The sequence below is a fragment of the Mobula birostris genome, chromosome 4 (genome assembly GCF_030028105.1).
Source record: "Mobula birostris isolate sMobBir1 chromosome 4, sMobBir1.hap1, whole genome shotgun sequence".
NCBI lineage: Eukaryota > Metazoa > Chordata > Chondrichthyes > Myliobatiformes > Myliobatidae > Mobula > Mobula birostris.
This window is the reverse complement of record NC_092373.1, coordinates 1298124-1313475: the sequence shown is the minus strand read 5'-3', so window position 1 is coordinate 1313475 and position 15352 is coordinate 1298124. Positions and strand designations below refer to the sequence as shown.

General features: G+C 49.0%; 1 protein-coding gene across 3 annotated transcripts in view; it reads left to right on the top strand.

Moving 5' to 3' along the window:
* The window catches only part of LOC140196125 (B-cell lymphoma 6 protein-like), a 34433-nt gene that overhangs the window by 11102 nt on the left and 7979 nt on the right, over positions 1 to 15352 (top strand). For all 3 annotated transcript variants that reach the window (XM_072254848.1, XM_072254849.1, XM_072254850.1), the window contains exons 2-6: positions 733 to 767; positions 3557 to 3722; positions 8865 to 9086; positions 11414 to 12346; positions 13300 to 13451. In XM_072254848.1, coding sequence (XP_072110949.1) covers positions 3562 to 3722; positions 8865 to 9086; positions 11414 to 12346; positions 13300 to 13451 — 1468 coding nt within the window. In that variant the 5' untranslated portion in view covers positions 733 to 767; positions 3557 to 3561. The remainder of the gene's footprint in view (positions 1 to 732; positions 768 to 3556; positions 3723 to 8864; positions 9087 to 11413; positions 12347 to 13299; positions 13452 to 15352) is intronic.

The following is a 15352-nucleotide window of genomic DNA, read 5'->3' as shown; positions in this document are numbered from 1 at the left end:
GCATTGCATTTGGTTATACACGCACAGGCAGATGGCAATAAACTTGAACTTCAATCCCCAGATGGGGCTGCACTGAGCTCCCTGTGGCTGTTCACGGAAATGCTAATGTGATAAAGTTATCTGAACTGAGGGCGTTTGTAGTTCTTAGAGACACTCCTGAGAAATGCAGAAATCGCAGAAAGATTAAATCAGGTTGTCTGTCTGTTTCCCACAAACTGAAAGTGTGTGTGAGCCTCGCTGTGAGCTGGGTACCGCGGGAGTCTGCAGGCAGGGTAGGGAGCACCCTGGGCTGCTACGTACACTTGACTGACCTGATGTGAGGTGACCAGTGGGCAGTGCTGGCCGAGTGGGGAGCAGGAGGTGTGACTGTGGGCTCTGGGGCTCAGAAACGATTTGTTCTCAGATATCTGGATCTTCTGTGAAGTCTGCTGCTTGAACCAGGAATTAAGCAACTTTTAGTAGAAGCTGTGTGATTGGTTAAGGCTGCTAATAGTGTGAGTAGGTTTGATGGGCAAATTCTCAAAGGCAGATAGTGGCTAAGTTTCCTTGTGTGTGCGAGGAAATTCCAGTGTTCCTGACGTGGGGGTTCTTTCTGACTGGTTGTAGCTACAGTGACTTGACGTGGGCAGCGGGCTCCCTGATCGGTTGTAACCAGTGCCCTTGATGTGAGGGGGGGTCTCTCTGGTTGTAACTGGTGACTCATTTGCATAATTTCCTTTATTTAATTTTCAGACTGTTCACCCAGTGAGGTCTGGACGTCTCTGTGGGTAAGCATTGTACTACATCGTTACAGTTCTGTATGTCTTAGTGAAGCTTGCTGTTGTCTGAATCTGCTTGTTGTTGTGACCAGTGTGAGGTGAGCTGGGGTTTGTTGTGACCAGTGTGTGGTGAGCTGGGGTTTGTTGTGTGTGGTGAGCTGGGGTTTGTTGTGACCAGTGTGAGGTGAGCTGGGGTTTGTTGTGTGAGGTGAGCTGGGGTTTGTTGTGTGAGGTGAGCTGGGGTTTGTTGTGTGTGGTGGGGTTTGTTGTGACCAGTGTGTGGTGAGCTGGGGTTTGTTGTGTGAGGTGAGCTGGGGTTTGTTGTGTGAGGTGGGGTTTGTTGTGACCAGTGCGTGGTGAGGTGGGGTTTGTTGTGACCAGTGTGTGGTGAGCTGGGGTTTGTTGTGTGTGGTGAGCTGGGGTTTGTTGTGTGAGGTGTGGTTTGTTGTGACCAGTGTGAGGTGGGGTTTGTTGTGTGTGGTGGGGTTTGTTGTGACCAGTGTGAGGTGAGGTGGGGTTTGTTGTGACCAGTGTGTGGTGAGCTGGGGTTTGTTGTGTGTGGTGAGGTTGGGTTTGTTGTGTGAGGTGAGCTGGGGTTTGTTGTGTGAGGTGAGCTGGGGTTTGTTGTGTGTGGTGAGCTGGGGTTTGTTGTGTGAGGTGGGGTTTGTTGTGACCAGTGTGTGGTGAGCTGGGGTTTGTTGTGTGAGGTGAGCTGGGGTTTGTTGTGTGAGGTGAGCTGGGGTTTGTTGTGTGAGGTGTGGTTTGTTGTGACCAGTGTGAGGTGGGGTTTGTTGTGTGAGGTGGGGTTTGTTGTGACCAGTGCGTGGTGAGGTGGGGTTTGTTGTGTGTGGTGGGGTTTGTTGTGACCAGTGTGAGGTGAGCTGGGGTTTGTGTGTGGTGAGGTGGGGTTTGTTGTGTGAGGTGGGGTTTGTTGTGACCAGTGTGTGGTGAGCTGGGGTTTGTGTGTGGTGAGGTTGGGTTTGTTGTGTGAGGTGTGGTTTGTTGTGACCAGTGTGTGGTGAGGTGGGGTTTGTTGTGTGTGGTGGGGTTTGTTGTGACCAGTGTGTGGTGAGGTGGGGTTTGTTGTGTGTGGTGAGGTGTGGTTTGTTGTGACCAGTGTGTGGTGAGCTGGGGTTTGTTGTGTGTGGTGGGGTTTGTTGTGACCAGTGTGTGGTGAGGTGGGGTTTGTTGTATGAGGTGAGGTGTGGTTTGTTGTGACCAGTGTGTGGTGAGGTGGGGTTTGTTGTGTGTGGTGAGGTGGGGTTTGTTGTGTGTGGTGAGGTGGGGTTTGTTGTATGAGGTGAGGTGGGGTTTGTTGTGTGAGGTGGGGTTTGTTGTGACCAGTGCATGGTGAGGTGGGGTTTGTTGTGTGTGGTGGGGTTTGTTGTGACCAGTGTGAGGTGAGGTGGGGTTTGTTGTGACCAGTGTGTGGTGAGCTGGGGTTTGTTGTGTGTGGTGAGGTTGGGTTTGTTGTGTGAGGTGTGGTTTGTTGTGACCAGTGCGTGGTGAGGTGTGGTTTGTTGTGACCAGTGCGTGGTGAGGTGGGGTTTGTTGTGACCAGTGTGTGGTGAGGTGGGGTTTGTTGTGTGAGGTGTGGTTTGTTGTGACCAGTGCGTGGTGAGCTGGGGTTTGTTGTGTGTGATGGGGTTTGTTGTGACCAGTGTGTGGTGAGGTGGGGTTTGTTGTGAGTGGTGAGGTGGGGTTTGTTGTATGAGGTGAGGTGTGGTTTGTTGTGACCAGTGTGTGGTGAGGTGGGGTTTGTTGTGTGTGGTGAGGTGTGGTTTGTTGTGACCAGTGCGTGGTGAGGTGTGGTTTGTTGTGACCAGTGTGTGGTGAGGTGGGGTTTGTTGTGACCAGTGCGTGGTGAGGTGGGGTTTGTTGTGACCAGTGTGTGGTGAGCTGGGGTTTGTTGTGTGTGGTGAGCTGGGGTTTGTTGTGTGTGGTGAGCTGGGGTTTGTTGTGTGTGGTGAGGTGGGGTTTGTTGTGTGTGGTGAGGTGGGGTTTGTTGTATGAGGTGAGGTGTGGTTTGTTGTGACCAGTGTGTGGTGAGGTGGGGTTTGTTGTGTGTGGTGAGCTGGGGTTTGCTCAGTTGCAGTCTGCAGGGTAACTGCTGTTCACGCTGTCCGTTGGTCAGGGTCGACCAGGGGTCTACGTCATACACAAGGCAGGATCTGGAGAGCGAGCTGTTGCCCGTGCAGCAGGCTCCTCCTCTCCACACAGCTGATCAATCCAAAGGAACGGCTGAGACCAGTACAGCCTGGAGTTGCCAGTCAGTATAGACTGCCTTACGGGCTTCCACTCTGGATTTTTTCTCTGGGTTTACTCCATAACTTTCCCCATGAGTGGGAATACTCACAAGGCAGTGTGGTTTGAGATCAGATTTCCTTCTAGGTGAGCTGCCAACCACGGCTGACGAGCACAAGGTGCCAGCAATTTACCTGTACCCCTTCTGTCAGTAAAACAATTCCACTGGGACCTCGTGGTCAGAGGCTATTTGAGACGCATGCCATTGGGAGCCTTTAATAGGCTGAAGGAGCTTATCCCACTACAATGTCTTCAGGGAACCGGGGTTGGGCTGGATGATTTGATTGAGTTACGGAGCTGTGGAGTTTCCTTTCACTCTCTGAATCCTCCTGGGTGACATCCTGCAGATGTTCAGCAGGTTAGCCAGCATCTGTGTGGTGAGTGAACTTCTGAGTTGAGAGTTCAGGTTTTTCCGTCGGGCTTTCAGCTTTGGTTCGGGGTGGGGTGTCCATCAGGTTGTGTGTGACGGGTTACTGGATACATTTCTCTCACAGGCACGATGACTTCGGCAGCGGACAGCTGCATCCAGTTCACCAGACACGCTGGTGACGTGCTTTTCAACCTCAACAGACTGCGATCCCGGGACATCCTCACCGATGTCACCATTCTGGTGGACCGCCAAAAGTTTCAGGCCCACAAGACAGTGCTGATGGCATGCAGGTTGGTCTCCCGGAATATCAGATCCCGGGGAAGAGGCTGGGCCCGTCACAACAGCTCCTACCTACCAAATCCCTTGAAAGTGGTGTCACTGGTAGATAGGGTAATTAGGAGAGCTTTTGGCACATTGGCGTTCATAGATCAAAGTACTGAGTAAAGGAGTTGGGGTTTTATGTTGAAATTGTATAAGAGGTTGGTGAGGCCTAACTTGGAGTATTGTGACCAAAACTGCACACCTACCTACAGGACTGCTGAAAAACGATGCTGGAAAGGTAGCAAAGGGGGACCACAAAATAGTGGATGAACTGAATAAGTATTTTTGCTTCACCGTGGAAGACACTAGCAGTATGGTGGAAGTTCCAGGTGTCAGGGGGACATGAAATGTGTACATTGCCATAACTAGAGAGAAGATTCTTGGGAAACAAAGGTCTGAAGGTAGATAAGTCACCTGGACCAGATGGTGTGCACCCCAGAGTTCTGAAAGAGGTGGCTGAAGAGATTGTGGAGGCATTAGTAATGATATTTAGTTTCTGGAATGTTCTGGAAGACTGGAAAATTGCAAATGTCACTCCACTCTTCAAAAATGGAGAGAGGCAGAAAGGAAACTGTAGGCCAGTTAGTCTGACCTCAGTGGTTGGGAAGATGTTGGAGATGACTGTCATGGATGAGGCCTCAGGGTACTTGGAGGCACATGATAGAATAGGCTGTAGTCAGCATGGTTTCCTCAAGGGCAAATCTTGCCTGACAAATCTGTTGGAATGTTTTTGAAGAAATAACAAGCAGGAAAGACAAAAGAGGATCAGTTGATGTTGTGTACATGGATTTTCAGAAAGCCTTTGACAAGGTGCCACACATGATCTGTTTAACAAGCTATGAGCCCATGGCATTGCAGAAGGGATTCTAACATGGATAAAGCAGTGGCTGATTGTCTGGCGACAAAGACTGGGAATAAGGGGAGCCTCTTCTGACTGGCTGCCGGTGACTAGTGTTGTTCCACAGGGGACTGTGTTGCGTCTGATTCTTCTTACATTATATGTCAAATATTTGGATGATGGAATTTTTGTTGAGGAAGTAGAGAGGCTACAGAAGGACTTGGACAGATTAAGAGAATGGGCAGGAGATGACAGATGGAATATAGTGTCGGGTGTGTATGGTTATGCACTTGGTAGAAGGAATGAAAGGGTTGACTGTTTTCTAAATGGAGAGAAAATGCAGAAGAATCTGAGGCGCAAAGCGACTTGGGAGTCCTTGTGCAGGATTCCCCGAAGGTTAATTTACAGGTTAAGTCTGGTGAGGAAGGCTAATGCGATGTTAGCATTCATTTCAAGAGGACCAGAATATAAAATCAAGGATGCAACGTTGGGACTTTATAAAGCACTGGAGAGGCTTCACTTGGAATATTGTGAATAGGTTTGGGGCCTCTCTTTCTTAGAAAGGATGTGCTGAAACTGGAGAAGGTTTAAAGGAGGTTCATGATAATGATTCCAGGATTGGAATCATTACCATGTCATGGAAGAGTGTTTGCCTCTGGGACTGTGTTCACTGGAATTCAGGAGAATGAGGGGTGACCTAATTGAGACCTAGTGAATGGTGAAAGGCCTTGATAGAGTGGATGTGGAGAGGATGTTTCCTATGGAGGGAGAGGCTAAGACCAGAGGACAAACCCTCAGAATAGAGGGGCATCCTTTCAGAATGGAGATGAGAAGGATTTCCTTTACCCAGGGAATTGTGAATCTGTGGAATTCATTGCCGCAAGAACTTGTGGAGGCCAAGTCTTTGTTTATTTAAGGCAGATTGGTCAGAACATGAAGGGATATGGGGAGAAGGTAGGAGATTAGACCTGAGAGAGAGTGGATCAGCCAAGATGAAATGGTGGAGCAGACTTAATGGGCCAAATGGCCCAATTCTGTTCCTATATCTTGTGGTCTTTAGATGCAAATAAGATTGAAAGGGTGCAGAGAACACTTACAAGGATGTTGCCATGACTTGAGTTATAGGGAAATGTTGAATTGGTTGGGACTTTATTCCTGGAGCGCAGAGGAATGAGGGTAGATTCGATAAAGGTATACAAATTTGAGGGTATAGATAGGGTAAATGCAAGCAGCTTTTTTCCACTGAGGTTGTGTGAGACTAGAACTAGAGGTCTTGGGTTAAGGGTGAAAGGGGAACATGAGGGGAGAGGTGATTAGAGAAAAGTTCATATCAGCATCAGGTTTAATGTCACTGAAATATGGTGAAATTGTTTTGCAGCTGCAGAACATTTCTATGCATAAAAATAAAAAAAATTATGATAAAAAAGAAATGTTAAAAGGAATTAAATTAAGTAGTGCAGAAAAAAAGTTAATGGATTCACTGTTCATTCAGAAATCTGCTGGCAGAGGGGAAGAAACTCTTCCTAAAACATTGAGTGTGTGTCTTCAGGTTCCTGTACCACCTTGATGGCAGCAATGAGAAGAGGGCATGTCCTGGGTGGTGAGGGTCCTTCAGGGTAGATGCTGCCTTTTTGAGGCATCACCTTTTTGAAGATGTCCTTGATGCTAGTACGGTTTGTGTGGAGCTGGCTGAGTTTACAACTTTCTGTGGAATGTGGAACTGTTCCTGGTTGTGAGGGGTGGAGAGGGGTGCTGCCCTGAGAGCGGGCTTCAGACAACTGCACCAAATCCAAACTGTTCAGTGGAAGGAGAGGAGATTCCAGACCGTCCACAGGGATCCTTTGGGACCCGTCCCCAGGGAGAAGTGGAGCTGGATGGCCCCTGATCTTGTGTAGACCGTAAAACATGGAAGCAGAATTGGGCCATTTGCCCCAGACAGTTAGGTCTGCCATTCCATCGTGGCTGATTTATCACCCTTCCAAACCCCATTCTCCTCATAACCTTTAATGCCCTGACTAACCAAGAACCTATCAAACTCTGTTATAAATATATCCAATGACTTGGCCTTCACAGCCACCTATGATAATGCATTCCACAGATTGACTACCTTCTGGCTAGAGAAATACCTCCTGTTTGTTCTAAATGGATGTCTGTCTATTCTGAGACTGTGCCCTCTAGTCCTAGACTCCCCCACTGTAGGAAACATCCTCTCCACATCCACTCTATCTAGACCTTTCAATGTTTGATAGGTTTCAGTACGATCACTCATCATTCTTTTGGACATTGCTTTGTGGATCCAGAACTGGCTTGCCCACAGAAGGCAAAGAGTGGTTGTAGATGGGTCATCTTTTGCATGGAGGTCGGTGACCAGTGGAGGCCTCAGGGATCTGTTCTGGGACCCCTACTCTTAGTGATTTTTATAAATGACCTGGATGAGGAAGTGGGGGGATGGGTTAGTAAGTTTGCTGATGACACAAAGGTTGGGGGTGTTGTGGATAGTGTGGAGGGCTGTCAGAGGTTAGAGGGGCATTGATAGGATGCAAAACTGGGCTGAGAAGTGGCAGATGGAGTTCAACCCAGATAAGTGTACGGTTGTTCATTTTGGTAGGTCAAATATGATGGCAGAATATAGTATTAATGGTAAGACTCTTGACAGTGTGGAGGATCAGAGGGATCTTGGGGTCCAAGTCCACAGGACGCTCAAAGTTGCTGCGCAGGTTGACTGTGTGGTTAAGAAGGCATACAGTGCATTAGCCTTCATCAACTGTGGGAGCAGGGAGGTAATGTTGCACCTGGTCAGACCCTACTTGGAGTACTGTGCTCAGTTCTGGTCACCTCATACAGGAAAGGTGTGGAAACTATAGAAAGGGAGCAGAGGAGATTTACAAGGATGTTGCCTGGATTGGGGAGCATGCTTTATGAGAATAGGTTGAGTGAACTTGGCCTTTTTCCTTGGGGCGGCTGAGGATGAGAGGTGAGCTGATAGAGGTGTATAAGATGAGAGACATTGATCGTGTGGATAGTCGGAGGCTTTTTCCCAGGGCTGAAATGGTTGCCACAAGAGAACATAGGTTTAAGGTGCTGGGGAGTAGGTACAGGGGAGATGTCGGGTGTAAGTTTTTTACGCAGAGAGTGGTGAGTGCGTGGAATGAGCTGTCGTGATGGTGGTGGAGGCGGATCTTTTAAGAGACTCCTGGATAGGTACATGGAGCTTGGATAAATAGAGGGCTATGAGCAACCCTAGGTAATTTCTAAAGTAAGTACATGTTCGACACAGCATCGTGGGCAAAAGGGCCTGTATTGTGCTGTAGGGTTTCTATGTTTAAACTCCAGCGAATACAGGCCCAGAGCCATCAAACTCTCATGCATGCGCGTTCAACTTTAATTGTCATTCTACCATACGTGAATGCAGTCAAACAAGTGTTACTTCTGGGTACAAAACAGTGCCAACAGCATAAGAAACATGTAAAATATCACTATAAAGTATCAGTAAAATAGTCACAAACAGAATGTACTCCAAAACCCACCCTGAGTCCATGAATGTTGCAGCAGTGATTGAACTCAGAAGGTGGGGGGGCCCCAACACCAAAACCAATATGGACACTGATCCACACCACTGCAGGCAGAGTGCACGAGCTCCGATGCCTCTCTCCTGAGTGGCTGTCGGCAGGTGAGACTGAGGCCTCACTGTGATGCCTCTCTCCTGGGTGGCTGTCAGCAGGTGACACTGAGGCCTAAGGCCTGGTCCTCACTACAAGCAAGGCCACACAGCTCCCCTGCTGTCCACCAGTGAACCAGCGACTCAGACCTGCAGCATTCCACATTAACAATGCCCAGCAGGGTCTTGCGGTCACAAGAAGAGCGACTGAGAGAATCACTGCTGTAGGCCTGCACAGTTCCTTCCTGCATCAACTCCTCGGAAGCCCCTCAGACACAGTCAGCAGCTCGAACCGCACCAAGTTTGGCTCCTTCAGTTCCTCTGCCAAAGAACAACTCGCTGATGAGGTAGACCCGCAGTACCTTCAGTTCTTAATGTCCAGCAGGGCCTTAAGATGGTAAAAATGATGTTTAAAAAGGACAATAGCACCTTTGGTTGACTGCATAGAAGCCACTACGATTGAATGCGTTGCTATCTTAGCAAAACAATGTTGACCCTTTCAATCCCAAGAGCATTCTTGTGAACCTCCTGCGGTTGGGAGAGAGCAGGACTTTGTGTGTGAGGTTGTGAGCTGGAGCTCCTGCCTGCCTGATGCCGTATGTGTTGTGTTTACAGTGGCCTGTTCTACATGATCTTCACGGACCAAGTCAAGTTGAATCTAGACAGAGTGACATTGGACCCGGACGTGGACCCAGAGGGATTCGGCATCCTGCTGGACTTCATGTACACGTCCCGGCTGTCGCTGCGAGAAGGCACCATCGTGGCTGTGATGAACACAGCCCTGTACCTACAGATGGACCATGTGGCTGATACCTGTCGCAGGTATCTGCAGTCCAGGTGAGGCGTCTGGCCGGTGATCTCAGGTGAACTCCCTGCTCTTAGGGTGGGTCTGCGGGGGCTAGTGGAATGGGAGGAAGCTGCAGAGGGAGTGGGTAGGGCTGCAGGGAGTGAGGGAGACCAGAGCAGAGGGGGTGTGGAAGCTGCAGTATGGCACAGGTTAAAGAATGTCCAGACAAGACTAGCCTGTGGCTGTTGTAGTCAAGTGAGACCACTTGCTCATTGCAGCTGAGAAGGGTGAGAATGATTGTGGTAGTTTGTAAGAACATTGTTTCCTTTTACACTGTAGGGAGTGCTGGAGACAGATGAGATGGGAACAATGGAAGGGTATGAGAGATACAACAACTGAGGGACAATTGTATTTACTAACTTCAAAATATTCAGTTGTCAGCTTGTCGCTTCTATTGATTTTTAACATCTCCATTGTGAGTGGTGATTCAAACATGCACAATTTACCAGACAGTCAATATCCATCACCGATAAGCCAACTCTGTATAAAGTTGCAATGTTCTTCTGGTTTCAGAATAGTGTGGGTGACTGAGGCCCTGCTGTTCCCCTTTGAGCATAAAGTGTGGTTGAGTCGTGAGTGAGTGTGGTCTGGGTTTAGTTATTTTTAATTTAATTGTTGGTGATGGATGGGTGGAATATCTTGTGTAGAGAGGTGGTGACATAGGGACTTCACTGGGGAAGGCCCTGGGCCTAGGGCTATAGGAACTTACTGGGTCCTAATGCTACTCTCTCTCTGTGCTGTAGTGTTTGACACAGCTGTGAGCACAGGGTCTGGTTCCTTAAGACTGTCGTGGGTGGGGTTAAGCTTCCGCTACCTATTAAATGCTCCCAGTACTGTGTATCTCAAAAAAAAAAAGCCTCTGACAAAAGTCCAGCTCCTGACCAGCTTTGAAGCCTGGTAGAACTGTTTCTTCTGACTGGAGAAGGAGCAAAGGCAGGTTACTGTTGCCTTAAAACCAGTTGCTCTGGGCAGATGGGGCTCATCAGCCGTAATCGGCAGCTCATCTAGGAGAGGGAAATCTCTGATCTCAAACCTCTGCTGCCTTGTGGCTATACCCACTCATGGGGAAGGCTTCGGGAGTAAACCCCGAGGGAAAAATCGGGAACTGGAGTCCCTGAGGCAGTCCTACGTGAAGTTAATTGACTGGGATCTCCTGTGACACCGCTGGTGCCAAACTGGGTCAGTCTCTGCTATTCCATTGGATTTATCAGCGTGTGGAGAGGGGGAGCCTGCTGCATGGGCAACAGCTCGCTCTCCATATCGTACTGCCCAGGCTTGTGTATCACGTAGGCGGCTCGCATGCAACATCTGTGGGCACCCCTGACAAAGAGGGGGTTCCAGAACTGGGCGGGGTTGCTGCCTCGCTGTCCCACAGCCGCCTTGCCCCTTGTGACAGCTTACCTGGAGACTTGGCGTGCACACACGAGGATTAATCCTATCAGTGCAGCAGTTTTTCGACATGCCTGACCTGCTGAGAAGAGGGTTGCCTGGAACCTTATCCATCCACCAGCTCCCTAGCTGGCTTCCTGTGTCAGAGTTGGTGCAGACAGTGAGAGGAGAGACCTGCGGGTCTGTGAACAATTGATCTTTCAAGGTCCTAGTGAAGGTTTCACCCTGAAACATCAACTCTTCTCTTCCAACACCTCGCACCCACCCCCCGGATGCAGTACTGTCCAGCTGCCGGGCTCCCCTGCCTCACTGTCTATTCCAGATTCCCAGCAACTGCTGTCTCTCGCATCTCGGACTTAGTGTTAATGCAAGTTCCGATAAAGGATGCTGAGAGGATCACTGGGGTCTCTCTTCCACCCAGTAGAGATGTTTATCAGGAAGGCTGCATACGCAGGATCTTTAGCATTGTCAATGATCCCCCTCATCTGTCCAACAATCTCCTTGACCCCCAACAATCAAGCAGGGAGGTACTGTAGCATTAGGACAAGGACTGTTAATACGGGAAACAGCTTCTTCCCCCAGACTGTGAGACCACCGAACTCCCTGCCACCAGCCAGTCTCATCATGAATGAAGCACCAGTAGTTTGGAACAGTCTACTTTTTAACTTGTGTGGTAAAAGCACCCTATTTGTGGTAATTCTGTGTGCTTGTGAGCTCATGTACTGTTGTACAGCTTGCTCTGAGGAATGTTTGAGTTATACATACTGTTGTGTACCTTGGTCCGGAGGAACATTGTTTCATCTGTCAGTATACAGGTGCATGGTTGAATAGTCATAGTTACGGAAAAAATACGGCACAGAAACTGGCCCTTTGGTATTTGTGGTCTTTTCCTGGCATCAGTTGCTAACTCTGCCTCCTTTATTCCCAGTGAGGACGTCTGCACGACACTGAGCCCATCGTGCCAGGCCTACCTGCCAGGAAACCCCACACTACCTCAGGAGCTTGTAACCTTCCACAAGTCTGATTCCTCGGAGAAAGTCCTGCCAGATCTCTCTGTGCCAGATGGGAGAGGTTCAGACTCTGCCGTGTACAACGTACTGACTCCATCCCATCACCCCTACCACCTGTACCGCCAGCTGCCTGTCCACAGTTACTCTGCGAGCACCTACCCTCTCCGTGAGTTCCGGGACTGCCGCCTGGCCTGGTGTGAGATGCCGGAGATGAGAAGGATCTCGGCCCAGCAGGGCTGCGTGAAATTTGGCAGTCGACCTACCGCTGACATACCATCGAGTACGGCGGCCTTCACCCCACGGGAGGCTGGGCTCAAAGCCGAGTCGCGTTATAGCCCGCAGTCGGTGGCGCAGGCTGGGCGAGTCAGCCCCCTTGGCTACTCGGCTTTGGCCCAGTCCTGGAGGACGGGTGAGCCCCGCGTACTCAAGGAGGAGGGCAGAGGTCAGATGGAGCCCAGCAACCTACCCATCAACCACAAGGGCAGCCTGTTGGGACCGCGCAGCCCCCTCAAGTCTGATTGTCACCCTAACTCGCCCACCGAGTCCTGCAGCAGTAAGAACGCCTCCCGGCCGCTCTGCACCAACTCCCCGCCCGCCAAGAGTGTTATTGACGCCAGGGCCTGCAACTGGAAAAAGTACAAATTCATTGTCCTCAACTCCCTCAACCAAGACTCGAAGGGGGGATCCAGCGGCAGCCTGGAGGCCCAGAACGGGGCTGCCCCACCCTTCTCAGACTGTGCTGCTCCTTTCCAGGGGTCTCACGAGACGGAGGGGCTGGTGAGCATGACGCCCGAGAGAATGGACGTGGACACCGATGCACAGGCCTCGCGACTGAACAGCATCGTGGGCAGGTAAGGGTGGTCAGAGCCCAGCGTGAGCCAGGTGATGGGTGTGGGGGTGTGGCTGGCAAAAACTGTCCCTCAGGGCAGAACAGTACAGACCTTTTGGCCCACAATGTTGTGCTGATCTTTTAACCTACTCAGTGATCAATCTAACCCTTCTCTCCTACACGCCCATCCACTTCTGTCATCCCTGTGCCTATCTGAGTTCCTTAAATGCTCTACCTCCACCCGCAGGGGGTTCTGTGCACCGACCACTCACTGTGCTAGAACCTGCCTCTGACATTCCACCCACCCCTGCTTTCCTCCAATCACCCTTATTTTAAAAAAAAAATGATGCCCCCTTGTATTAGCCCTGGGGAAGACGTCTCGGGCTGTCCACTCTATTTTGTGTATCTCTATCGGGTCACTTTGCGCCCTCCTTCACTCAACACCCTTTGGGCCATCTAGTGCTTGTTAAACTGTTTATCTGCCTAGTCACATTGACCTGAGCCCTCCATCTGTGTACCTGTCCAAATTTCTGTAAATGTTGAAATCGACCCTGCGTCCTTCGCTTGAGCGTGATCCACACTCTACCAGCCTCTGAGTGAAGAAATCCCTCTTTGTGTTCCCCTTTCACCCTTGGCCCATGACCACTGATTGTAGTCCCACCCAACCTCAGTGGAAAAAGCCTGCTTGCATTTACTCTCTGTACCCCTCATAATTCTGCCTACCTCTAGCAAATCTCCCCCATTTCTCCTTCTCTCCAGGGATTAAAGTTTTCCCTAGAACTCCAGGGCTAATCCAAGGGGGCATAATTTTTAAGGTGATTGGAGGAAAGCAGGGGTGGGTGGAATGTCAGAGGCAAGTTCTGGCAGAGTGAGTGGTCTTCGCCCAAGTCCCCTACAAAACTGTTTCCTTCATCTCTATCCTCTTCATCTCTCTTTCCCCACCCCATCTCACTCCACTCTCCATTTCTGACCAAGGTCACCGGACGCTTCCTCACCAGACCGCAAGCGATTGTCCTCTGGGAAGTGCACCTCCTGTCAGTCGCCGTCTTTGCAGCAGGCGGAGGTTGGCCGGCCCCCTGGTGAGGAGCTGGCAGAGACACAGTCTGAGCTTTCAGACTCCAGCTCGGGTGAGCAGGGTCGCGAGGGGCAGTGGGATGGCTGGTAATGGAGAAGGGGGAAGAGGTCAGGGGTGTTGGAAAAAGTAGAGGGATTTGTGGGGAATAGACGGGGGGAGAGGGATGGATAAATGGCGGTTATAGACTAGAGGGATGTCCATTTCTGTTCAAAGGTCAAAGTTACAGTACTGTGCACAAGTCCTGGGCACCCTAGATTTTTTTTTAATAATTTTTCCTTGACGTATTTATTTTTGTCTTCTGCATTAGTGTGTCAGTAGAAAAAGCAAATTTTAGGTTTCTAAACATTCACTTTCCAAAAAAATTAAATGTTAAAGAAATTTTTGTATTTTGTTAAGGAAAGTAATAGACCACTTTTCAAATAAATTAACTGAAACAAACTGGTGTAGAAGAGATCAAACTGGGCAAATGACAACCAAACTAAAAGGTGAAGATGTGGCAGATGTGAGTGTAACCTTCTTTCAAATCAATAATTCTTACACCTTTCAATTTGAAAGTAGTCCAGCACTGCTGTCAGCTCTGAACTCACAGGAACCACTTGAACTCAAGTACACCCCATTACAGTCCAGAGAAGTCTTATAGATAGGTAGATATACTTTATTGATCCCGAGGGAAAATGGATTTCTTTACAGCCGCACCAACCAAGAATAGAGCGTAAATATAGCAATACAAAAAACCCCAACAATCAAACAACAAAATTCAAACTATGCCAGATGGAAAATTAGTCCAGGACCAGTCCATTGGCTCAGGGTGTCTGACCCTCCACAGGAGGAGCTGCACGTTCGATGGCCACAGGCAGGATGTGGTCTTCATGGAAGAGTTGCTCCAAAGTGGAGACAAAGCCAAGAGACTCACCTGTGCACAAAACAAGGACTGCAGTGCTGAACAAAGGCAGCAGGAGCTCTAGACTGATGAATCAACATTTTAAAATTTTGGCTCAAACAGGAGGCAGTTTGTCCATTGAACTGGCAAGTGCTACATGGATGAGTGTGTGGAGCCAACAGAGGTTCCCTGCATCTTTGGGATTCGTTTCTGCAAATGGAGTTAGAAGTAACGGAATCCTTAATGCTGAAAACTAGAAGCTGATTCCTCTCCATAACTCAATACCATAAGAAAAGTCTGAGTCCCAATTTCATTCTGCATCAGGACAATGACCCCGAACATGTGGCCAAGATTGTAATAAACTATCTTCAGTGAAGAGATCAAGGAGTCCTACAACAGGGTGATGCCTCCACAGAGCCCTGATCTCATCATCGAGGCTGTCTGGGATTACCTGGAGGGGCAGAAGCAAGTGAGACTGCCAAAGTCTGCAGAAGAAGTGTGACAAGTTCTCTAGGATGCTTGGAACAACCTGCTGCCGATTTTTTTTTTAAATCACGGGGCAGTGTAGCTAAGAGAACTGATGCCGTTTTAAAGGCAAAAGGTAGTTACACCAAATATTGATTTGATTTAGTTTTTAACTGTTTACTGCTCTGTAGTAATTATTTTGATGTTTAGAAACATTTCATCACTTTTGAAAGCATCTTCACTTTATAGACTTTTTTTTGCCTGTGCCCTAGACATTTGCACAGCGTTGTACTTTGTCACCACTGTCTGGTTGCAGGCAATGGCAGTCAATAGTCAGAAATATAATAGAATCAATGAAAGACCGCATACAACAGGATGGTCAAACAACCAATGTGTAAAAGATGACAAACTGCAAGTACAAAAATAAAGAAAAGAAATATTGAGAGCATGAGATAAAAGGTCCTTGAAAGTGACTCCCAAGATGGAGTGGATGTGGAGAGGATGTTCCCTGTAGTGGGGGAGTTTAGGATCAGAGGGCACAGCCTCAGAATTGAGGGGACATTAATTTAGAACACATATGAGGAATTTCTTTAGCTGGAGAGTGGTGA